We start from the raw sequence: 25,913 nt of genomic DNA, 5'->3' as shown, positions 1-25,913 counted from the left end.
GTACCAGCCAGCCACAGGGCACCCGAGGGGCTCTGCTGTGCTGTCACCGGCTGCTCCTCTGGATCAAAGGGATGGCACCCCCTGCAGCCTCTCTGCCAGTGACGGGCCACAGCTTTATTTAATCACTAATTAGCTAATTGCTTTGACTGGCTCCCATTTTGGTTTTGTTTATTGTGCTGGTTAGATTGGCATGAAGGTTTTTGGGGAACTAACTCCTTCATTTGGGAAGAGCACAGGTGGCAGCACATGCCACCTTTAATGCAGTCCTCGTGTCTCCCTCAGTCTCGTGGAGAGCATTTCTTACAGCAGATGAGAAGCATGGCAGGAAGCATGATGGGCTGTGCTGCCACACTGCTGCCCTGTGTCCCAGGAACTGCAAATCATTACAGAAGCCTTTGGCAGTATGGCACCTCATTTAATACCCTCTAATGTTTCCTACTTCTTTGAAAAAAAACCCCATTGTTTGGGTTTTGTTGTCACAGATAGGTCATGAGGGTAAGAGGTGAGCACATTATGTAAACCGCACTCATCTTTAGGGTGAGCAGGGTCAGTGAGCAGGGAGTGTGTGCCTTGTCCCTGTGTGTGCTGCCCTGTCACTGGCATGCTGCAAGGACGTGTGGTGCAGTGGGTTTTCCCTGTTCTTCCTGCTCGGGTTCACCCAGCATCACAGGAACCGCTGCAGCCAAGTATTAAATCAATGACAAATACAAAGCACACACTGTAGAAACTACTTAAGCTGTGGTATCTTTGCTCAGAAATGGGTTTGTGTGTCTGTTAGAATAACATCAGGTGAGCAATGATGAAATGCATGTTTATGAGGAGATGTTTTTCTGAGGACATTTCAGCTGGAACTGGAGATCAGACAGTGTGTGCTGTGTGTGGTACCAGTGTGTGGGCATCACAGCGCTCCCCAAAATGACGGGCTTTTAATATGTCCCAGAGTTATGTTTTTCATGACTGATTTGTTACTGGAAGGTACTATAGAAGATGAAATGAAGATACTTCATTTCAAATAAATGTACATCACCAAAAATATACAAATAATCTGTCATATTTTTTCCATATGGTTGTATGGAAAATCTGATACCTTATATATTGGACTGAGTATGTATTTATGCCTTATTTTCATTAGGAGAACTGAATAATTCAGACTGACTACCTGACAATTACTCAGGTTTCTTTATTTTATGAACCACCATCAGTAAATATTGATTATCCATTATCAAAATGCGGAATTACTTACTGCTAAACCATCTCCTGAAAGTTTAAGCAGCACTGAGCCAGGATTGCTGTTTGGCTCTTCCTGTCATTCACAGTATTTAATTTCACAGTGTGCATGTTCACAATTTTCTTAGTCATGTCTCTTCTGACTCATTTTGAAAGGAAAAAGGAGACAATCAGTTTGCCTGTGTACAGTTCTTACTGCATTTGATGAGGACTGTGCAGGTGTCTGTGATGACAGAGATCCCATTATTAAAATAAGCAGCTTTCAAAGCAGATCACAAGTTTCTGCAAAACATAGTAAAGACTGAAAACTGCTTTAGTCATCAAAGTATTTTTTATTTTTTAAGTCCATGACTTTAGACCTTTGGTCACAAAATATGACCAGGAAAAGTGTTCATTTTGGTGAAGTTTTCTTAACAGTGAACAGTGCTGGGTTAGAAAAAATATGAGAAAAATGCTACCACAGTTTACATGGCAGAGTTCTCATGGCAGAGTAAGTATTGTGTTAGCAGAAACTAGTTTAAAAGCCTAAAGTGTGTCAAAAGTATACACAATTATATTGTGTTTTAATAACATGGATTAATTTAATAATTAGACAAAAAAAGTTACCTTTTTTTATTTGATACTTGTATTTATATCCATGTTACACAGTTTAGTTAGTTTGTACTTCCCATCCAAGTCCTTTGATTTGACTCTATTTTCCATTAGTTCAGTGGCCTGTAACCTACATAAAAGAAATTGTACCACTCTGCCAATTTAACTGTGAAGGTTAAAGTGGGATGATATTGCCTTTTATATCTACATGGGTTTCACTTAGGGTGGGCCCTAGGCTCTGATTTACCATGTGTCCTGCTGCGTTTTTAAGTGATGCAAAGTGATTATCATGGGCTCTTCCCGGTACCCGTCTATTCCACACCTGCACCCTTTTGTTAAAAACCCACCATGTTAAGTGAATGCGAGGTCCCCATTGAATAGGTTTCCACCCTCTGGTAATCCTTCTGCATTAGATTGATTTATGAATGTATCAGATTCTTTGTTAGCATGTAAACCACTAATTAATTTAAAGCTCTCTGTGGAAAAATTAAAGCCCTGGTTAAGGCTTTCAACAGGCTCAGATGGTGCTAATAATGGAAAAACAAGTTATATTAATGAGTTTTGATGTGATCAGCACAATTCTTGCTTTACAAACAGTTTTTGCAGTAAAATAGTGGAGACTGCAAGTATTTTAAGTAAAGAGTGGAAGAAGGAAAAAGAAAAGGAATCAAAAAACTCGCAGCGTCAGTAAGATGTCCCATTATTATAAGGAACTGAGTCACTTCTGCTTGTTACAACTTTGTTAAAAGTAACGTGTTTAGATATATGTAACAGCCTCCTAAAAAGCCATGGGAGGTGCAATCCAGTCTTTTTTCCAGGTTGAAACAGAACTTGTAATCAGCTTTGAAAAGATCTGCCTCTTCTCATCAGGCACTGCCAAACTGGAGCATTCACATGGAGATGGATGTGTTGAAGTGCAGAAAAGGTCTTTACTGAAATGGTATTAAAATCAGTAGAAAGTCTGATATTCTCAGCTTTCAAAACTCCTGTGGGTTTTGTGTGCAATTTCAGTAGTTTGCTCTTTCACTCAAATTCAGGCTTTTAATGTGCGTGCTAGTTCTTGGAGAGAAGAAAGAGGAGATCAGACCCTGCCTTGCTAATGCTTTGTTGAGGTGGGTGACATGAAGTTGAAAATAGTCAAATCTCCATCTTTTTTTTTTTTTTTTTAGGTAGCTGAAAATGGACAGTTACAGAGGCAACCCATGGCTGTAGGAAATTGTGCCTCTCCTGGGAGCCACATTTACCTCTGCAGGCCCTCAGCGCTGCCAGGGCTCTGAGACTCAGGCCACCATCCTGGCTCTGTGCTCGGCACCGCAGCTGGTACTAATGGTGCCCCATTAATCAGCTAGCAGGGAGTCCTCTGAGCACGAGCAGGGTCAGCATGCTCGGAGGCCCAGCTCTTAACATCTGCACTATGTACCTTGTTTTTACAGAAGAGGGAGAATCCTGAGGTTGCTCTTGAGCCAGGGTCTTACAGATGGCAGCACAATGTGCTGCCACGAGCGCAGAGGCGCTTGCTGTCACCAGCATGATGAATCTCTGCCACTGCCTCTGGCAGTGGGGAAGGCTGTTGTTGCAGGAGCACCCTGGTCATTTAAAAGTAGAGGATATTTAGTAATAAATGAAGTGTTAAAGATGAGCTACGAAAGGCTAAATTGTCTTTCCCAACTTCTGGGTCCTTACATCTGTGAAAGAATCTGTCTGTGCTTTAATTAGAAAGTAGCAGAGAGAGAGAGAGAGAGGCAAAGGAACTGTTTTGAAATGTTGCTTTGAATGTTAAATATCCCAAACCAGAAAGATGCAATCTGTCCCTTGTTCTGCCCTCTCTGTGAAGTTGTGTATTTATACACAGCTAGCCATCCTGTCTGGCTCCTTTTTCTGAGAAACTTCATCATACAGACCTCATGGAAAACTCAGTGACACTAGCAGTAGTTTTAGCATCCATAATGATTATTGAAATTCTTTACAAGCCTAGTTTAATGCTCCTGGACCTCATTAGTTGTTCATACTTCATTAAGTCAAATGTCCTCATCCACAACTTTGCAATTTTATTTTCGGTGGTTTTAAGATAAAACCTTGTGTCCTGAGTATTTTCTTGTCGTTTGCTTCAAATTTTCAAATATGCAGATATTTTCATGTTTTGTAATTTAAGGCTTTTATGAATCCTAACGATTCTCCATGACCTAAACTTGATGATACCTTTCAACAGTCGTTTTCCAATGAGATCCCGATTGCCTCTGCTCAGAACCGGCTGCCCTTCAAAGCATGGGTTACTCTTTCCTGGTTAATTCAGTTCTCAGTCGGGTTTATTCACTGAATCGCACAATAAACGGTTACAAAGGATTTCCTCGCAGTTCGCGGGGCGGCAGCAATTGGGTGAGCGCTGCTGGGTCGCGGCCGGGCGCTCCCGGCTCCGCCCGTGCACCAGGAGAGGGCGCTGCAGCCACGGGAAACGCTCCCGGTAAAACACACGGGACCGGGAAGGGGCTCCTGGTACTCGCCATTCCAAGGGGAGCGATGCTCCCTCCGCAGTTTTGGTGTTTTTTGTTCTGCTCGCCGCGGAATGCTGTCGTAGTCACCGACACGGAGAGACCAGCACTATATCCAAAGGGGCAGGAATAAGTTTTGCCGCTCAGCTTGGAGCTCACCGAAGTGGTCTGTATCCTCAGCAAGCTGCTGCAAGTATTTAGGAGATGTTAAAAAAAAAAAAAAAGTCAAACAGAATTATGTAAAAATCAGTGAACATGAAGGAAAAAAAAAAGAAAATACATCAAAATGCATTTATATAATGTTTGAAAGTAAAACAGGGGGCAATCTGTAGAAAGCATGTCATATCAGCTAAACTGCCCTCCAGTAGAAATTGCCATTTATAGATAACAAAGGCAGGGGATGTGTAAGTACAGAAAGGGCACATGCAGTCTCATAGCATCTATGGGTGTATGGAATATTGGAATGGCAGTTGGCTCCAGCATGAAGCAAATCCTGCTTTATGACTAGAAGCAGATGTATCCTGCTCTAGGCAATACCTCACCCCCTAATAGGAGTGATGTGCCCATGCACTAATAACAGTGAATTGCAGCCATTTTCATATCAAAGGTTAAGCTCTGCAATCCTGAGCTCCTCCAGGCAATGGCAGGAGTTGACTCGAGTAAGCCACACACTCAGTGGATTAATATTTTTGCAAGGATGACCTGAATAGAGCCACTGATCTGCAGGCTGAAAAGGCAGAACATTTTTGGTCTGGTTTTATCTCTTGCAAGAAAGGGATCTCAGGGAGGACATAATTTGTCACAACTTCTGAGGCTCTGAAGAGGAAAGGTGAATTTGTGCACTGGGCTAACAGTTTGAATTTTATGCAAACCAGAAGGTAAATTTACACGGATTAGTAGTAGTGAAACTGCTGTGATATACTTGGTGTTACAAATTCTTCTCAATGTAGTGGAGAAATTAGTGTATTACAAGAAGTTAAAGAAATCACTAGCTTTTAGTTTGTGGTTTTTTGGTGTGTTTTTTTTTTTTTTGTGTTATTTTTTCTGTTTGTGGTTTTTTTTGTTTGTTTGGGGTTTTTTGGGGCCAGCAGTTAATTTATCTTCCTAAGACTTGGTTCATACCTGTTCAGTTTTTTTAAAATAAACTTCTTTCCTTGTGTTTTCAGGTTTTACTCTTTGATCGTGTTGGCCCACTTGTAAGACCAAATAAAAACTCTTGTCTTACTGATTTGAGTCAGCTGATTCAAAACTGGTCACAATACCCATTGTAGCAATTCCACCCTTTTCCTGATGTTTCCATGTTGGTATCAGCTCTTCTGGGGGTTCTGTGGGGTGCATTACAGTATTTCTCATGGTGATTTGGGCTTGTTACTGATCTCCCTTGTAAAGTATAGCTAAAGCAAGGCAGAGAGAATGAAGTGGTACAGAAATACCAAATCCCCAACTTCTCCTCAGTCAAATCAAGCCCACCGGGGAGGTGAGCATTTCTGTTGCTGGACAGGAGTAGACAGGAGTCTTTAATTTCTTCAGTGTTGTTGTCATGTAAAGGTGAACTACAGCATCACTCTGATGATTTCTATTTTTTGTGATATATGGCACTAGTCCCTGCACAGACCAGGGGTCCAGGAGAATAACCTTTTTTTTTCTCCAAATGGGACAGAAAAAGTTACCAGGTGGGAGAGAAAGTTTCTGTATAAAGAGGGACAAATTTATGTACCAAGAGTTTTGCTCAGTTGTGCTGCTTCCATTAAATGTCCATTTATTTAAATGCATGTTCCCAGATCTTCTTCCGTGAAGTTAGTGCTGACCCTTGGAATGAGACAGCTCAAGCAGTGCTCTAAATTACCTCATGTTAGAGTAAAAACTCTGCAACAAGTCTTTGTTCAGCATCCAACCCCATGCAGCCCTGATCCGTAACTGCCCCATGGCACCAGGAGAGCATGGTAAGGTACTGTTGGCCTGTCCCTCTGGGCAGAGACAAAATGTATGTATACAGGTACAGAAAATAATCTGTTGCAGGTGAATAAAAGAGAGAAAGCAGAAACTGGGAAAAACTGTTGGCCCATTTCTGACTGCTGAACACTTTGCTGGTAGACAGGAAAACCAGTCACAGCTCATCTGAGCAATATTTAAACTTGTCAATATTCTTTGTGCCATTAAATTCCATGAGCTTTTTTGTTCTTTTCTCTTGGCAGAGCATAATCATCTCTCTCTGCAACTTCTCTCCAAGATTTAAAAGAAATATTAAAACATAGTAAGGAAATAATATCTTCCTATACCAAAATTATGTAACTTTGTACAGATTCATATAACTTGAGCAATTGTGAGTCTTCCTTTCTTTCCCCTCCCTACTCCAGTCTCATAAACTTTAATTCAGTTTTTGCTTTGTCAGGAATTTGTTTTTACATACTTTCTGTTTGTTTTGGCTCCATGTCCATTGCATTGTGATAAGGCATCTTTTCATATTCTATGGGATCTTTCATAATGAAGATCTCATGACATAGTTTTCCAAGTCTGGAACTGGTGATCAGACTTGCTTGCGTGTCCTACAAGAGGAGACTGTCTAGACTGTGGGAATGACTGTGATGTTTGGATTGTGTTATTTCCATACCGCTGGGCAGGATGCACTCTGTAGTTAGTCTGGAAACTAATGAAAGTGCCAGGCCTGATACAGGACCTTACCTGGCTGTGAAGTGGCTTTCCTTCATTCTTCAAACTGTATGGATAAGTTGTGCTTTCCATGTGATACCTTTCTGTGTGATTTTAAATAACCAGGTGCTTAAAACCCCTCTTTGCTACATTAATTGAGGGTCTTGTTCTTTAACTTCGGTGTCCTACAAGGCCTTTGCCACCTAAATCCTTTATAATCTTGGTAAAGATTTAATTTCTGATCTAAATTGCTAATTGGTAAAACAAGCTGACTCTTCCGCTGTTTGTCTGTTACCTGTGTAAGTAAGTGAACTCTTTGGGGAAGAGGCAGAGTGTTACTGGGCTTCTAAATAGTGCTGATTGCTGCTTGGATTCTGGGTGCTGGTGTCCCATGAATAGTCCCAGCCCAGCGGCTTGGGATGAATACTGAGAGGGGATTTGGCTCAGTATGCACAGTTCACACAATTGTAATTTTGTAATTACATCTTTACGATGCACATTTGTGATTGGCATCCATGGTGACATTGCTTATTTAAAAATGATTTCTGAGTGTTGGAGAAAAATTATTATCTCTTGGGAACATCCTGTTCCTGGTAGCAAGTATTAAAATGTGCCCTGCGGCAGTGACTGGCACAGTTTTCCATTTAAGGAACTTTTTCTGTGGATGTTGCTAGAGGAGTGGGTCAGAATTTCCAGGTGGTTGTTGGAAGTCTTGTTTTATGTGCTATTTCCTGATGTAATTCATAATAAAACACCTCAGAAGGGAAAACTTGTGATGTAGTAGATATGATTGGAAAATACATGCGCTAATGAGAAGTTGAAAATTTATTTCATACTAAAAGTGGACCTTGAGAGTTGTCCGCTGAGATAGTCCAAAGGCAAGTTTGCAGTGGTTGTATCTTCCATCAGCTGATAAGGGAAACCTGTCCACAAACTGAAATCGGTCAGAGGAGGTGAGTGGAAGTCGAGGTGTGAAGAACACATGAGATCTAATGCATTTTAGAAGAGCTTGAGAAAAACATAAGCAGGTCAGCAGAAACACCCTTGTGAACCCCAGGAAATAAGAATATCAGCTCTGGAAATGTGTTTTATCTAACAGAGACAGGAAGGAAAAAACTTTTCTTAGTTTTGCTCTTTTCATGTAGCTACTGACTTACAATTAGGTACCTGGGCAGGAGCAGGACCACTAGTACTCAGTGGCATTCACGCCTGTAAATCCACAAAAACTGAAAGCTGAACCAAAGCCTTCTGCACCTGATTTCCAGGAACCCAGCTGTGCTTGTCTCTGCTTGCATGGTCAGTGCAGCTTGGGTGGTTCTTCTCAGCCTCATTTAAACAAGTTTGTTCATATTTTTCCTGTATTGAATTTGTTATCAAACTTGATGGCTTGAGTAGGTCACAAGAGCTGTTTGTTTTAGTAATATATTACAAGAGTTCCCAGAAGCACTGGTGAAGAGCAAATTTCCTGTACTGAAAATGTGCAGCAGAATTTATTTCTTTCCAAAGCTTGAAGACTATATAATTACAAAAGAATTTGCTAACCCGCTGTTCATACTCCTTGTACCCAGTGGACAGACAAACTGGTACAGCTGTGAGTCAGGAAGCCTCTAAAGCCTTGCTGGGCTGTCCCGATCCAGGGCAGAGGGGTCACTCTCCTGCTTTTACAGAGCATCTGCGCCAGTGAAAGATGAGGGAGCTGTGTGTGGAAATGATGTGAAACCTTGATGTGACGGCCAAAACATACCAAAAAATTCAGAATGACTCTCCTGACTGCTGTTCCAGTGGTCTACATGGTAGAGAATGCACATGGAACATCCCGAGTTTTAATTATGTCATTATATGTTTTATTGTTGAGGAACAGAACTCAACCTAATAGCTGGTGATTTTTTTCAACTAAGGCTGAAGGTGTGGAAGGGGCAGAAGAGGGGAGAGCTGCACTCCTTGGTTTTAGTAGCTGGTATTTTCTGTAGAAAAAGAAACATCTTATTTTCCTTTTCAAGAATTTCAAACTAACACTTGCATTTGTCAACATTGACTGTTAGGTTGAAAAAAAATAGATTTTTTTTTTTTAATGTCTTAAATGAGACGGGTATATGATTAAGTGCAATTAACATTTTAATTAGAATAAAGTATGGTTAGATACAACAAAACAATTAAATCCTATGTAAAAAGATTAACATGAAAATGAAGATCAGAGAAATAAGTGTCAGAGTGTTTATATCTGTTTTTGACCTTCTGCTGCAGAAGTGTATCCAGACTACCTGTTCTAGTAAGAAAGGGGACTAAAGGAGTAGAATGGTGGCGCTTAGAGTTGAGCTGAATTTGGTCCCTGGAAACACTAACAGACATTCAAATGAACCTATTACTGAAAAGTGCCACTGCACAATGATATCAGGTGAGACAAAGTCTTTTAATTACTCCAGTTTGACCCATGAACAAATTAAAAACAGCATGCAAAATTGTTATTTTATTTTTTTAAGTTCTACCAGGTACCAGACTTTCAAACTCAGGTTGGTCTCTGCAAGTTGAGTCAGTTCTTCTTCATGCGTGCATTGTCAGCACTATAAAGATGTTGCAGTGGCAGCTCTGTTAAAAATACCATCGAAGATATGGCAGACAACAGAAAAACCACAGCACTTGCCTACTGCCTGTAGCAATGCCTGTAGTGCTAAAGGGATGAATATGAAAAAGAGACACATTTGTCAGAATACTAAAGTGATAGGACTCTGGAATACATGCAAGGAACAGCTGAGTAAATAAGGTATCTTTTTTTGCAGTTACTTACCAACCATAAATGGACTCTACAAGTCAACACAGAAAAATTGTAATAAGATCTGACATGTTCATGAGCAATGCTGTAAAGAGCCTGAGGAAAAGAAATGCTGTATAGAAAGGTAGCTAGCAGCAATGTAGTGATGCCAGAGGTGTTGAATGTGTCAGCTGAGAAAGGCAAATAGTAGAGAGTGTGTGAAAACTAAAATCCTGGCATATCCCAGATCTGTGGGGGTCTGGTGGTACTGCAAACCATTCTGAGCCACTTCTCATGACTGGAATGGTTAAGTTCTACTTCTCTCAGCCTCAAAAATTTTCTTTAGCCTTAGATCTATTTCAGTTAACTCCCTGATATCCTATTTATCAGCAAGAAATAAAAATACATTAATGAGAAGTCCAGAAAATTAAGAAGTCCTAATGCTCTCCAGCATCGGGCAAGAAACACGTGGTATTTTAGCCTGTAAATAAATCCCAGAGCTCCCTGGAGGAACAGAGAACAGTTCCACTGGCCAACCCATAAAAGCCAAATAAAACCCTTAGAAGTGTGGGGTTTTTCTAATACTTATCCTGTGTGTATCCTGCAGCCTAACTCCTATCTCAGTAATACAGATCCAAGTGAAAAAGCTTGATTCAGCCCCATACCCATTTGTTCTGTGAGCATTCAGTCCTTTAGAAAAGAAACCATTTATATCATCTAAAGAACATGTTGGGCAGTTACAGAGGAGGCAAGCACACAGGCTGTGCAGATAAGCAGGAGTCATTTAGGACTTTGCTGTGTCCCTGCAGGGGGTTACTGTCACCTCAGTGGAGGGGATAGGGATTGTTCTGGTGCTTCATCTTCTGCTGCATTGCACAGCCCACCAAGTTACTTCAAACATGCCTGAGGGGGCTCAGCTGAGCTGTCTCCTTGTACCCTGTGCTGAGCCTCAGGCAGTTCTCTGCAGACTGGAAAGGCTGGTGACCTCCAGTTAGCAATTAGGAATGATCAGTCTGGGGCAGTGACCTCTTCTACCATTACAGTTCGATCTAGAGGAAACCTGATGACTGGGCCCTCCTTATTACTTGTGCTCTGGGCCTATGTCACTTCATTGCACACTTCAGAAAGCATAACAGTAAATACTGCAGATACTGCGTTGCTTCATATGGATTCTGTACGTTAAAATCCATGCCAGGTGTAAACAGTGTAGCTTGAGTGACATTACCATTCATTGACTTTTGACCTTGTCTTCTGTCCTTTCACAGACTATGTTTTAATTCTGCTGGACGCTATTTCACTATAGCAAGTTCCCCTTAAATGGACAGGTGTCAGTGTTTCAGAAATTAGTCTGGTATGACTACAAATTCATTCCTTCTCTCTCCACACTCTGTCTAGACTTCATAGCCGTTTGCAAGTATGCCAAAAATACTGTTCTGCAGTAATGTTTACATAGTGACCTATCAAAATATTGTTACCCGGTTAAAAGGAACTTGACAAATCTTCTGAGTCTGAGCTGACCATTGTCTGTCATAGTTCTTGGGATTATCTTTTACAGACCCTCCAAACAATGCAGACAAGACCTGGAAGATGCCTGGCTTTTAAAAACCCTTTTGAAAAAATTTCTTAATTTTGAAAGAGTATCAGCTGTGGGATACACTTGTTTACAGAGCTCAAGGAATCCCTTCCCTCTTTTCTCCTCAAGTCTATGTCTAAGCTGAAATTTCATTCAAACTGACAGCAAATAACTGTTACTTATTTATAAAAGAAACACATACCAAAACTTAAATGTAATCTCAGCAAGTGCAAGTGTGGAAACTATCTTAAATCATGTGGTCTAGAGCCTATCTTGTGCACCTCTACAATGGACAGTTGTTTCTAAAGTATTGTTGTAGGTCACAAAAAGTCCAAAGAACTTGTAATGTACTTAGAGATCTTCAGGCAAATCTTCTGGCCCTCACTTCAAGACTTCTGATCCAAGGGGAAGTTTCTGACAACCAAATATAGGCAATATCCCATGAGGTCAGGCATGTTCTTGAACCTGGATTCACTATTTCTTATCTTTTTGAGTGAGGAGTTCGCTCCCATGGCCTCTTTGTTTAAATAAGTCCAGAAAGTGACTGGAGAGGCTTGAGGTTTGTCATCAGTAGAACATTCAACTCTGTGAGTGTAGCTCTTGGAGTCTGTGAAGTATTTAGATGTGTAAATGCAGGCCAATAACTGTATTACTACTTTATGTTCTGGTGCCAGTTTTGTTTATTCCCAGATATAGTTTTGTTCTTATGAAAAGCTCAAATTGCAAAACCTCGGTTGTACTTCTGTGACCAGGAGCTTTCGCCAGTTTTACCTGACAACGTTTTACCTTCTGTTTCCTCCGTTGCTACATGGATATCCCTTCGGGAAATGTTCAAGGATGACAGATTTGGTAGAAAATTGTAGGTGAATCAAAAAAGTGACACTTTGTTGGCCCAGGTGGGTTGGCTCTTGCAAGTTCTTGTCTACGCACTCTCTTTTGTGCTGTTTCATTGTTTGAACACCGTTATTATAAATTTTCTGGAATCAAACAAGTGGGAAACATAAGCAGACACAAGCTGGGGATTTCTGCTTGTTTGCAAGTGAATTAAAAAAGCCTCATTGTAAACAAGTGACATTGGTTATGAAACTTTGTTTTTAGTAAGAAGAGATTGTATATATCTGATATGAAAACCAAGCAAAGAGCTTTCTAGAGCTTTCTAGAAATCTTATTATAAACTAAATCACCTTATGAAAAAAGGTGCAATTATAATTAGCCATTATAATCTAAGATGTTTCAGGGAAAATTTTGAATTATAATTAGCAATTATAGTCTATGATGTTTCAGGGAAAAAATTTGCTTACATTATATTGTTTAGTAATCCCACTGTTTCTTATTTTGTTATCAAAAGAGGTGTTTTTCCTCACACTTCTAAATACTGGGTGTTCATACAGATAATGTCTATCTTAATAGTGTTCACAAGTTTTTATTTGAACTTGAAAAACATTTCATTGTTTTTAATTTAGAGAAATGAGATTTCTTTAATAACTGTCTGTAGAAGCTATTAGAAGCTCAATTACATTTGCTAAATAATTTTTTAAAGTGTTATCATTTTAAGATTATTAATTTTTAGAAAAATCCATTATCTGACTATGTGGGACTTCCAGGTTAACTAAGTATTCTCTCTACACCCCTCCAACTATAAGAAAATAATGTCTAAAATGGAAAAACTGATCATGCTAAGAACTGAAGATAAATGGAAGTCTTCAAAATTGGGCCATAAATTTTGAATGTGAATAAATAGCAATAGTTTTATTAGGGAGGCAGAATTTTCAAAATACGTATTTTGCCTTCATTCAGCACTGCAAATATGACACAAAGATGAGCTTTAAGAAGCTGAGAGAATAATGGCTACTGTGGTGCAGATGTTTCACCTATACAAAGCCTACCTGTGTGTAAATTGCTCTCAGGCGTTGTGTGTAACCACCATGTCCGTAGGTGTGTCTCCAGGAAAGGTGCTAAAAGAGGCCCACATAGTTCATTTCAGTCTATTAGCTTCTAGTAGACTATGAGAGGGATGTTTTTGGTATTTAATTTTTTTTTTTCAAGGTGGCTCTGATTTTGCGTGTCCTGTCACTGGGTATTTCATGGAATTAAAGAGCTGCTGGGCAGCCACAGCTTCCTTTTGGAGTTCTTCAAAGTGATGGGCAGACAGTGGTTCTCACTATCTAGCTCTGTGCCAAAAGATTTTATGAGTTATTTAATTATTTTTTTTCTTGTAAAATAAATGTTATCACAACTCCAACTATATGTACAGAACTGCTCATGTAATAGCCTGCCTAATTCAGATTAATTGCAGGCTCACAATGATAAAGGAGCTTCAGCACAGCAGTTATTCTGTCGCACAGATGCAATTAAAGCCATACCAATGCAGTATAAATAATGCTAAATTAAGTTGCTGTCCCTCCACATGGTGGCAATTTTGAGCTAGTGCACAGTGAAAGCTAGCATCTTATTTTGTTCAAAAGGAGTAAATACACCAAGAAACATTTCTAATTTACTTGAATTGCTCTGGAGCAACATTATCACCCAAGAATGTAGAGTGTGTAAACTACTGTCACTAAAGTATCACTAATAATAATAAACATTTCCCATCTTGCTATTCATCTTAGATTCAAGCAAAGCTTGAAGTTTACATCTGAAAGTCATGGCATATGTGTGCTAGTCTGATTTGAGGCCAAATGTGTTAGCATATAAAAATTTCATAGTGGAAAATAAATTATTTGCTTCAAATTATTTAATTTTGACTATTTTCAAGGCAGTTTTAGAAAATGCTAATACAAATTATTTAGTGTCAGTTAGATTTTCCTGGTTTGTTTGGGCAGCCTGTCATTTTGGGAGCAGAACAGTGTTCCAAAGAACCATCATTTTTTCTTACTGATATGAAAAAGCTAGAAGATACCAGCCTAAAATTAGGATACTGCTTTTTATACTATTTATATCTTGCTGTTGCAGAGCTGTAGTAGGAATAAGTTTAGGGAAAGTGATTGCACCATAAAATAATTGGGGAAAAATATAGAGCCTTAATGTAAATCAAGGAAATTTCTTCTTTACCCTGTATAGTACAAGTCTGTGTCAGGTAAAAGATAATTCATTTTGAAGAGATGTGGAAATAAAGTTACCTCTCCCTCCATGAACCCTCCAAGTGCTTATGTTACTGCTGTTTATACCTTAATGCTTCACTGTGCTTTAAATACTCCTGTAACTTCATCCCTGGGAAGGCTTTGGGTATTTAAGTGTATTTGTCAGTATTCCCAGTATAGCTGGAAACTGTAACAAGGGACAAAGGCATATTAACTGCCACTGTCAGAAAGGTCTGGTTTCAATAGCTGGCTAATTTAATAAAGTCTTGCTTCAGTAAAATGATTCAGCTGTAAGCAACCTGTAAAAATTGTAATAAGCACAATAAGCAATGCACTTCTTTTTCCCCCATTCTTTTGGGTAATGTTTTTTCATGCTGACAAAGTCCACTACAAGGAATGCTGCAATGTTCTGCAAAGTTGTTTGTCAGTGCCTTGGTTTATTTTTGCAGAGAAGTATTGATTACAGAATGAGAAACATTTGGTTTAACAGCGATCGATGAGTAGCAAACAAAGGACACTGAAGTTTGACTCATTTTAATTTGAATGAAAATACAGTACCCTGTGCAGTTTATGATGAAATAAAAAATGACATATGCTCTTTGTTCTTGTAATCACATTTTTTCTTGTCATTTGTGAGTGAAATAAGTTCAGTCAGACAGAGGACTGTAGTCTCCTGTGTGCTGGTTGTGGGACCAGGTTGCACAATGGGAGTTTGGAGAGAGAGCTCAAACTTTGCATGGTAACCCAGGCCTTTCAGGAGGATGACAGGCAGGTCCAGCTGCCTCTGGAGGTGACCACACCAAAGAGATCACCCACCTTCTGTGTAAGAGGGGTGAACCACCTTGGACTCCTTGACCTGTTTTATTTGCAGGACCCAAACACAAGCTCTCACAAAATACCTGTACCATGGAGAGCATTTGTACTTTCCTTTACCCAGCAGCTTCAGCTGTGGGTAGCTGGAGCTCAGGTACATTCTTGACACTTGAACAAATATCATTCAATCTCCATGCATGATGTTGGGGGAATTAAATATTCATTGCATTGGAAAGAATGAGTTACTTTGTTAAACCAACTGGGAGACCAAGTAGCAAATTCTAGTTTCTGTTTCAATTAATATTTCATAATTAATTCTTGAAAAATGGAACTGTTCCACCATCCCTCTCTCATCTCTTGTCTCAGGCTTTTCTATGGCTCCTGTCTGCAGCAGTCTTGCAAAAGGGCATACAAGGGTGATAAAATAGTGGGTTTGAATACTTTGAATGTGCATATTTATTCATAACAGTATTGACTTGCTAGAAAAACTAATTTTAGTGTGCTTCTAGTAGTTGCTATTTGTTTACTTAATTCTGTTTTCATTGTCCACTTTCAGGGCTATGTTCTCTCTGGCTTGTAGGCTTTTATGTTGTAAACCAGGCTATGATTCTGTTAAATTATGACTTTTATGGCAAGGTGTCAGATGCATAACATCAGAAAATGCATTAAAAATAAATAAATAAATACTCAGCTTAGGTTGTCAATGACTTAATGGTACTTCAAACTCTAAACAAAAAATATTTTAGTCTTTTCTTCCCATCATTTAAATTCATTGCAAAGTATCTGTTTGAAATCAATATTAATTACACAGAAATTGTGACCCTCTTTAGCAAATGCTTTAAAATAGTTGTTAAAAATTTAATGTGAAGGTTATTAGCCTGATTTTGAGCAACATTAAACCTGTGTTAAATATTCTCATGTAGAATTTTTTTGACAAAATAGTGCTCCCATGTTAGCATAATTAGTAGTACTATAGTAAACCCCTTCTTATGATGCACTGGGGAAGCAAAGAAAAAATTCAAGAATAAGAGGAATCTTATTTCTACTTAAACACTTGCCCTTTTCCCTACCTATAAGGGAATCATAATGACTTGAGGTTACATGAGTGCTCCTTCTAAGACATTTCTGATATTTGAACTAATCAGTCCGGTTACATCAAGCTGTCGTGAAGACTTGCTTTTTATAAGACTCAAACATAAGTTAAACAGAAAGAGGAACCAGTTTCTATGTAAGTGTTGGGCTGTCTCCCTGATGAATAGCAATGCCCTGTGTAGCATGCATGGCATGTGTGTACCCAATCTCTCTAATTCTTCACTTGCACTTAACTATAGCTTTAAATCTTGACACATAGACACGTTCTTCTTTTACGTGCAGTAACATTATTGATCAAAGGAGTGGTATGATGACAGGTAAAAGTAAATTAAAAAGATAAAAATAAAATACTCTGGTATGGTGGTCTGCCCTCAGCCTTGGGTCAGCCATGCTCTTGCATCCCTTCCTCAGTGGGACCCAGGGAACAAAAAATGACAGAAAAGCTTGTAAATCAAGATAAAGACAGGAAGATCGCTCACCATTTACTCTCACAGGCAAAACTGACTTGATTTCCAGTAGATTAATGTATTACCAATTAAAATAGATTTGGATAACATTAAAAAAAAAAAAGAGAAATTTAAAACAATGCTTACCAAAGTGCAGGCTGGGGAGTCTGATTCCCCTATGAAGTAGCACAGGGGGATAGATATGCAGGCTGAAGTCTCTCCATGACCATCTCTCTGTGCTGGACCTTTCTCCTCAGAAGCTTCCCCAGCTCAAGTGCAGGCTCTCCACAGGCTGCAGCTCTTCAGGAAACATCCCCATAGTCCTCTGTGGGGAGACATGCAGGGAAACATCCACCCCAGCACGAGGACCACTCAGCCCCAGGCACTCTCTAGGCTGTCTCTCACACCTCTCTCCTCACTCCTTCCCCCTCAATGCCAATTGGCCCTTTCTGAATTTCCACGAGTGTCACTGATGTGCTCAACTGTGCCCTGTGCTGGGGCTGTGGCAGAGCCAGTGGGAACCTCACAGAGGAGCTCCCACAGCCAGTGCCTGGATACAGCTGTACAGTACATCTGGTCCTCTGACATTAAAAAAAGTAAGATTATGGAGGTGGCTCATGATGGAGGGGCAGGGAAAGATGCTTTGAGGTGGAAAGGCAGCAAGGAACAAGCTACTGGCTAAGCAGCTTTAATAGGGAGGGCATGAGGTTATCACCACTGTGGAAGGGAGAGAGGCAGGTAGGGGACTGGAGAGTTTTAGGATGAGAAATCTGCTTGAGTTACTGAAATGCTCGACCCTTGTGGGAAGAAAGTAGTTCAGGGAGTTGGTCCTACCATTCCAGTGAAACATCTGCTAATATTACCTGCAGTGACAGGTAAAGGAGTTAAAACTCCAAGTCCCTGACTTGAAAGGCTTGAGTGTCATCCATGTCTAGATGTAAAGTTAACAACAAAATAAACCCGAAAGGATAAAATGGTAAAATACCAGTCTTTCCATAAAAAACCTTAATGTGGCACATGTTCGCTCTGTGTGCTGGGTGTCAGATTGTTCAGAAAGAAGTGGCCTGTTATGCACCATGTGCTGCCATCTGCCTCCCTGGGATGCCACCCGCTCCATCCTTACTCGTGTCTCCTCACTCAACAGACAAGACATTTACAGTTTGATAGAATGTGAAAGAACCATGTGCTGACATTTGTGACGTATCCCACGGGAGTTAAAGGAGACATAAGTGGTTGAGTTCCTCTTAAGGCACTTGTGTGGCTGCGTGGGGTCCTTCCTTAGACCAAGAGCATGGCTGTTAACCAGTAACTCTGAGAATAAGTGCTGTCTCTTGGTCTCTTCATGGGGTGCTGAGGAACAAATTGTATTTTGCTGTCAAATGCATGTGTTATTTTCAATCTAGTTATAAATAGTTTTCATGCATTTTGTTTTGATCATGAGTATCTCAAATTGGATTCCTTCCTTAACTTTGAGAAGATGACTTAATGTGTGGTACATGTCCCTGACTGGATGAGAAATGAAACATTTTGACACGAACATTTCTACAGCTACACAAAAAGGAGCTCGCTGAAGTGCAAACGCTGGTTCATGAACATAATGAGTAGCTGGTGAAACTTGATTGCTGAAATGTTCTTGAAAAAGTAATTGCAAATAGTATTTGCTCAATGTTAAAATATTCTGGTACTTGCACAAAAGGATCGGTAGAGTTTACTAACCCTGTCTTTTCTCTCTAGTTTGTTCACATATAATTTTTACCTGTTTGTAAAGTTATCAGAAATTTCACTGGGTGATGTGACGAAAGTCAGATTATCTGGAGACACTGAAAAGAGGAAGGTAGAACGAAGTAAAGGTTATGCTTCTAAGAGGAGAAGGGTTACAGCTGTGCTGCAGAAGGCAAGGAGAGAAAGCAGGGAAAAATGCTTTGAGCAGAGCTCATGGAGAGAAGAACCTGCAATTAAAGAGGAATTGGCAAGTGGGAACACATAGCTTCATTGGAAGATGGCAATGATTTTTCTGGTGTTAAAAGGAACTGATGCATTTCACAAGATACTTTTTTTATTTAACCTTTTCTTCCCCTGGCACTTTCTATTAAGCTTATGTTCACTGTAAAACCTTGAACTAGTTCTGCATTCATTTCTTTTCACACACCTTTATTTTTCACAGGAATAAAGTGGGGTTAGCACAGAGGAGCTTATAAAGGGCATTATGACAGCACAAAATTTCTGCAGAGTTCAGGGATATGTTTTCTTCTTCCAGAAGACAAAAAAAAATCTCGGTTTAATCCTGGCCTTTCTGTACATTAGGCTCACTTTTCTCTTTTGACACTTCATTATGGCTTTTCTGGGTTTGAATAAAAATGTTCTCTTTTCTGGTAGATAGGTCACTACTGCTGGGAGATACTTTCTGTGTGTAGTGTACATGAGTATTTTGTGTCCTGGAGACCACCTCAAGTGCAGATGGTCTCTTACTCCTTTTTCTCCCCACTTTACAGTATTTAATGCCTGTGACCTGGCTGAAAGCAGATCTACTTTCTGCCTGCAAGAAATGGCAGAAGTGCCACAAGGTTGTCAGTAAATTCTTGTGTAGAATCATGAAAGTGAAGGCCAGTGGTGTGGTCACTGCAGTTATTCATACAGGAAGGTTTTGGTAGCTGGGAAGAGAATCCAGAATTTCAGGGCCATAGGTCAGTGTAGCCTTATGACTTGACCTTTTTGGTCTTGTAGCCTTATGATTTGTTCATTGTTCATCCCTTACCCTGAAAGGGGCCTGAATTTTGTACAGCAACAGTATGTCCTCATATAACAAATACTGTGTTTTGATGCTTACCCTTGAGATGGCTGAATTGGAACTGGGCATTTAACTCATTTCAGAAGTTCCTAATGTTTAGATATTTCGTTCTTGTGACGTTATTGTTCTTGTAATGTGAATTTGTTGCTGATTTAAGAGTACTTTCCTTAAAATAGTTCCTACATCCTTTCTCAAGAAAAACTCAAGAAAGCCCATGTGGATGTGCTGATCTTTTTGTGTAGGATGATAATACAGATTTCCCCACATGAATAGAAGGAGTAAATGGTGGCAGCAACATTCTCTGACCTATCACCACGAGGTAAATGAAACGAAGAAATAGCTTACATAGCTCTGTGACCTGTAGGGAAAAGTTTGGGCTTGCGAATCTCTGTTGTATATCCAATGGTCTACTAGAAAGTGTGGGTTTGTGATTAGCAGGAGCGTGGCCATGCGTGGACGTACAGCACATTCATTCCACAGGAGAGGCAGGGACTGTGAGCAACTTGCAAACACCCTGGCAATGAGATGGAGAACAGGATACTTCTCTGCTGTCAGCTTTTGTCTCTCTTACCCCAGGGAAATCTACTTTTGCACATAATGTAGAAGGAAGATTTATTTGAGGAGCAGAACGTGGCCAGTGTACCTGACATACAGAAGTAGTTGCTGTATCAGAATAAGGTAATTGTGGTTGCAGTGACACTGAATGAGCATTGAAGGCACGGCTGAATCTCTGGTCTTCAGTCCATTGCCATAGTTAAGCTATTACTGCATCAGGTATTTCAGGCACAGCCTGATGCTTTTAGTCAACTCAGCCACTCAGGTGTTCATAGCAGTACCTGAGTTTCCTCCAAAGGAAACAGTTTCTGTAGGGAAAGTTGCATATTTGGTTTTAAACCCAGTTTCTGTAGACACCAGTATCTTCTGAAAGCTTTTCTAAGTCCTGGGTGGTAATTATATATTTCTTTTATGCCATTTTCCTTGCTACCTCTGGGAGCTCTACATATCTCTTTAGCAGCAGTGAAATTCCTCTATAAGAGAAGATGCTAACAGTCTTCAGCAAGAGCCTCTGGAGCAGTATAAGTTTGAAGCTGGCACTGATGAGATCTAAGCTGGAGAAATATTGTCTGCTGTGAATATTCTTCCCATATCATTAGCCTTGAGTTATCCTCTGTGAGCCGTACTCTGTACGGCTGCTGTGTATCTTCTGCCTGCGCTGAACTCTCTGCTCTTCTTGTGGCACAAACCAAGGATTACTCAGCACCGGGTAGGATATGGTTATATAACACTAAGGACAGTAATTAGACAATTTAGTTAGAACAATGTATTTTTTTGCCAGTAATTTGTTTCTTGGGCGTTTTCCAGGTATTACATATGGCCAACCAGACAGAACCCCTCTGTTCTCTGAGTAATTCCCCCCATTTTTTCACAAGCATAGAGATATTTCATTTAAACCTTTGCAACCTCCCTTTGTGGCATCTGCTTATTTATCACTGTCTTTAAGATCTGTTTTCCACTTGGTAATGTTCATATTTTTGGTCCCTTGGTTACTGCTATTGTAAATTATTATCCAGTAAGATTTATAGCTGTGAGATTTGTACAAATAACCTGTCTCCCCCATTTAATGGCTTAACACTAAGACACCTTTGTTATTTACTAATGAAGCTGTACGAGTAATTTCTATATAAATTTTTGCAGGTGTGTCATGAAAATTTAGGTCAGCAATGGAACTATGTCAGACTGTCTGACAGGCTACAAATTGCCCTGCACTATAGGCACAAAGTATATAGGTGGTGAACCCACTGTAGCTTTACAATGATTTAACCTGTTCTTAGACATTAGAACCCCATCACTGACTGAGTATAATGTAGTACCACTTAAAATGCTTGTGTTTTTTTTAACTGATTTGTTATCACATTTAAATTCACAAGGAAAAATTTAATTTCATTTCCGTTTAAAAAAGTCATATGGAAAAAGGCTGTATATACATTCTTTAATTCCAATAGCATTTTCTTATAACTTTTAAGTTAATTTCACTACTCCTCTTCAATTACATTTAGCTACTTTTGGAAGAGGGTTTTACAATCATTAGCTACCCTTTTATATGATGTTTTTTTTTAAAAGAAAAAAAGATTAGGCCATAGCATATGTAGATTTATCCAGGTAGTTCTGTATGTTGAGGGTTGAGTTTTTTGGTGCCATATTTTAAGAATTAGCAACACCCATATGCTATTTGCCTTTGAGAACTCTTAGTAACATTAATGACACTTTTATCACTCTCATATTCGTTTGATTGCTACTCAGTTTTCGAAAACATATTCATTGTCATAGTATTTCAGTAAATAGATTCAAATACACTCTGTACTGCTGACAGGGATCCTTCTCTCAGCCAAAACAAGAAAACAAGTGGCTGCAGAGCCAAGTCCTTTCCTGCCCACGAGGTTGAAACATTAAGGGATGGGTGACAAATTGTCCCCTTGATTTGTTTCATGCTTCCCATGTCTGCACTCAAGCAGGAGTGATGGCAGATCTCAAATATAATTTTTACATTTATTTTGAATGGAGATGAAGAAAAAGAGCTTGGAAAGAGCGGGTGGTGGGTGTTTACTTTTCAATATGCTGACATCTGTGTGTCAAGTAAGGGTAGCTCAGTGTGATGGGATATTCTGAAATATAAAATGAAACTTTCTATCTCTGTGTAAAATTCCTGTACAAAACTGATGTGACTGGATTGTTAGGGTCATTATTTTGATTTTTTAAATGATTTTTCCTAAAAGTGTGTTTTGTGTGTATAATTAAATGAATAACTTTTTGTGACATTTCAGCGTGAGAAGCTGATACATGAGTTGGAGGAAGAAAGACATTTGAGACTTGAGAGTGAAAAAAGATTACGGGAGGTGACACTGGAGTCAGAACGGAGCCGGGCTCAGATGCGTGGGCTGCAAGAACAGTTTTCCAGGTATGTTGCAAAAGTAAACTGTGTTCAAAATGGGAACATACTTTCCCCCAAATGGGAAGAATATACTTTGGTGCAGAAACATTGTTCAGACCTGTTGATAACTTGAATGGATATAATCTAAGGCAAAAACTGGTCTTCCTCTGAGGTTCTGTGAACATAACAGGCACTTGGATAAATGATTGTTAGTATCCTTAAAAGGCTTATGCCATCATTCTATGTAATGAGGAAAATTTTCATTTCTAGAAATTTTGCATTTGTTAGAATTCCCAAAAATTTTCTAAGTGTAGGTGTTCACTTCTCGAAAAGTACATGCCATTGATAAGTCAGTATGCAGTTGGTTGTTACTGTTAAACAACAAGAATGGGTTTGATCAATCTGAATAAATAGAAAAAAAAAAAAAAGAAAAATGATGCCTTTTAGCAGCTGGGTGCTCATCCTGCTTGGACGTGCTTTGAATTTCTTCTTACCCTGCCTGGGCCAGAGCTTTGGGCTAGACCAGAACTCCACTTAGATGAGAACCAGCTTAGAGCTGGGATTTAAGACAAACCATTCATCTGACAGCAGTAAGGTTTTGAGATATTTATTGTTTTCATGATACATGATGAGATCTTGTACATCAAATACATTTTTTTAATTGGTTTTGTCACATGAACAAAAATGAAACAATCAAAAAAACCAAAAGGTACAATGGCATTTTATGTTGCATATTTTCCATCAAGACTGAATATTAACTTATTCCCTTGGACCACTGAATCATTGAAAAGTACAAGTTCAGTTTAATAAGGGGGAAAAAACTGGGAGATGGTGTTTTTTTCAGTGGTTATGTTTGTTGGGGTCTTTAGGGCTTTCTGTTTGGGCATTTTTTATGGGTTTTTTCCTCAGTGTTTGCCATGCAGCTCCTCTGATTTGAATCTGTGTTTCTAGGCAACACTGCAAAAACCATTGATAGCAGTAATAAAATTTGTTCTCATCTGTTATTTTGTGTTTCTAAAATTTGCATTAATTCTCTTCAGAATCCAAAAAACTTCAAAAAAAACACAAAGTGTTCAGTTAAGTCTGAAGTTCGTCAGCAAAAGTGCTAAGGATATTTCTTTTTTAGTTCTCCGTTGTTCCTCTTCTATGATCCTTCATTTCAATTTTACTTATTTTAATGAGACTCCTGGAGTAATATACACAAAATAAATCCCCCCTATGAGTGTTCTTGCTTAGAATATTTTGCTCTGTTGTATATTAATCTTTGTTTAAGGGAGAATTTCCCCAGGTCCTTTTTTTTAGAACAGTATTATTGCTACACTAACTAGAAACCTTTGAAATAAACTTTGAAGATGATTTAGAAAAGAAGGGGTGAGGGGAAGCCAGTCTGCAGAGTGATGCACCCAGTAACTCCATAAAATTTTAACTGTTACATATTCACTCTTCCTTATTCCTGTGAAACTGCAGTAGTTTGATTAATTTCTACCATGTTTCTGAAAAGAATAACTATTTTATTAGTTAGGATCCCTGAAGTCCACTATCTTCAAATTTATCCATTCTTTTTCTTCCGTTACTATTTGCAGTTGGGCTTGCTCTGATCTATCAAGAAGCAGAGGGATGCAAGTTCTTTGAATTAAAGTTGTTTGTCTCTTTATCTTTGTACCTCTGATTCAGATAAAGGTGAATACCTTCTAAATCAGCATTATGTTCTTTTTAAGGCTGTCTGCACGTTGGCTAAACTGTTTGAAGGCAAACTTAAATATCACTTTTCATTAATGGCAACTTGGTTATTCCTGTGAGGAAAACTGCCGTTGGCCTCATCACACTGTGGTTTTATTTTAGTGTAGACCAGATGCTAGGAAGGGAATGAGTCACTAAAATATTTTATTTGCTTTTAAAAAATATTTGTTTTGATGCATATTAAAGCGGGGTTTTTTTGCTGATATTTAGTAGAATATTAAGATATTTGCTTGCACAAACAGACTTTCTTCCTAAACAAGTGTATTTTTTTCTTACTCTGCTTGAACAAATAATGAAACTGGCAACTGGATAATCTTGTACTACTTAGAAATTCTGTATTGTTTGAAGGATTTGAGACTTTTTTTCTCAATTTGAACACAATTAAATGGGACAAGACAGGTGGTGATGGGAGGCGATGTTAAAATCAAATGAATTGGAAGTACTTTAGAAGAAGATGGCTAGAGAATAATACTTTGCATTTAAACATCCTGTCTTTCAGATGCAAATGGACTAAAGTAAGGACATGTATTATAACATAAATCTTTTAAATATGTGTAATTCCTGAACTGAGTGAATATACATACACATTTCTACATACAGATGCAGAGCAGTGGTTTAAACTGATTTGGCGAATGTTTCTTTACATTTCAAACTATTTTCTTTGTGTGTTTGAAAGAATGAAACATAATAGTTGGTAAGCTGTAAGTTGGTCTTTGTAATCAGGGGAGCAAAGCTGCCTGTTCCTAAATGAAATTGTGTGAAAACTTTAATCTGTCATATAAGCACATAGTTTAGGATTGAGAACTTCAGAAAGTGAGGAGTTTTCTTATTGATTGACGTTTCTGTTCTTCCCAAGTAAGCAATATTTCAGACTAGGAGTCTAAAATAAATCGAAGTTTTCTTTCTTAACATCTGTATAAATCTACCAGAGCCTTAAAGTGACACAGTAGTTAGTTTGATAAATATGTGATAGCTCCTGAAAGAGCTTTTAAAACTAAGTTTCTTTTCCAGAATTGTACAGTAGTGCGTCCCTGTTGTTTTAAATTTGCTTTCTCATTTTATTGGAGGTGAATATGTTTAAGGTGTGAAGAAACTGTGCAAGAAAATCTTTTAATGCTAAAGTTGTGTTTTTACACTATAGTTGGATGCAGTTATTTTTATGTTGCCTTAGTATAGTCTCACCTTGAGTTGAAGTACTTGATGTTTTCTTTCTTAAACCCACTGAGATCTGTTGCTTTGCTGCAGCTGTTACATTCTATAAGGCTCTTTTTGTCACAACAATGCATGCTTGCATTTGCTCAAATGCACAGAAACTAACCGTATAAATGCATATCAACCCAGTTTCTACCAAGACAGTGCCATACAGTCTGACTATCTGGTTTTGAATGTTGACAACTGCATGATGTGTTACCATTTAGGTTAGTGGTGTACCTGCTGCCTCTTTATCCAGCTAAATAAATTAGGCTAATTCTTTTTGGTTTGTTTTTTTGGGGTTTTTTGTTTGTTTGTTTATTTTTGGGTGGGTTTTTTTGCTCTCTCACAGTTTAACATTAGTTCCTCCTCGAACATCTCACATCTTGGACATTAGGGAAGAAAATACACTGTGTCTCGTGTACGTCCTTGTTCTTGGTTTCAGCTGTGCTTTTCCTGCTTTTAGCATTTTCCTACAACAGTAGGAACAGAAATACAACAACTTTGCCTGAAGCAGTAGGTGTGATTCATAGTATCATTCTAAAAAGCACACTAA

At 39.0% G+C, this 25,913-nt stretch overlaps 1 protein-coding gene across 1 annotated transcript in view; it reads left to right on the top strand.

The window, feature by feature from the left end:
- The window catches only part of NCKAP5 (NCK associated protein 5), a 373,153-nt gene that overhangs the window by 169,999 nt on the left and 177,241 nt on the right, over positions 1-25,913 (top strand). Inside the window, exon 5 of the mRNA XM_027637160.1 lies at positions 22,320-22,453. Within this exon, the coding sequence (XP_027492961.1) occupies positions 22,320-22,453 (134 nt within the window). The remainder of the gene's footprint in view (positions 1-22,319; positions 22,454-25,913) is intronic.

The sequence above is a fragment of the Corapipo altera genome, unplaced genomic scaffold (assembly GCF_003945725.1).
Source record: "Corapipo altera isolate COAL_440 unplaced genomic scaffold, ASM394572v1 45, whole genome shotgun sequence".
Lineage (NCBI taxonomy): Eukaryota > Metazoa > Chordata > Aves > Passeriformes > Pipridae > Corapipo > Corapipo altera.
This window is presented reverse-complemented; position numbering and strand designations above follow the sequence as displayed.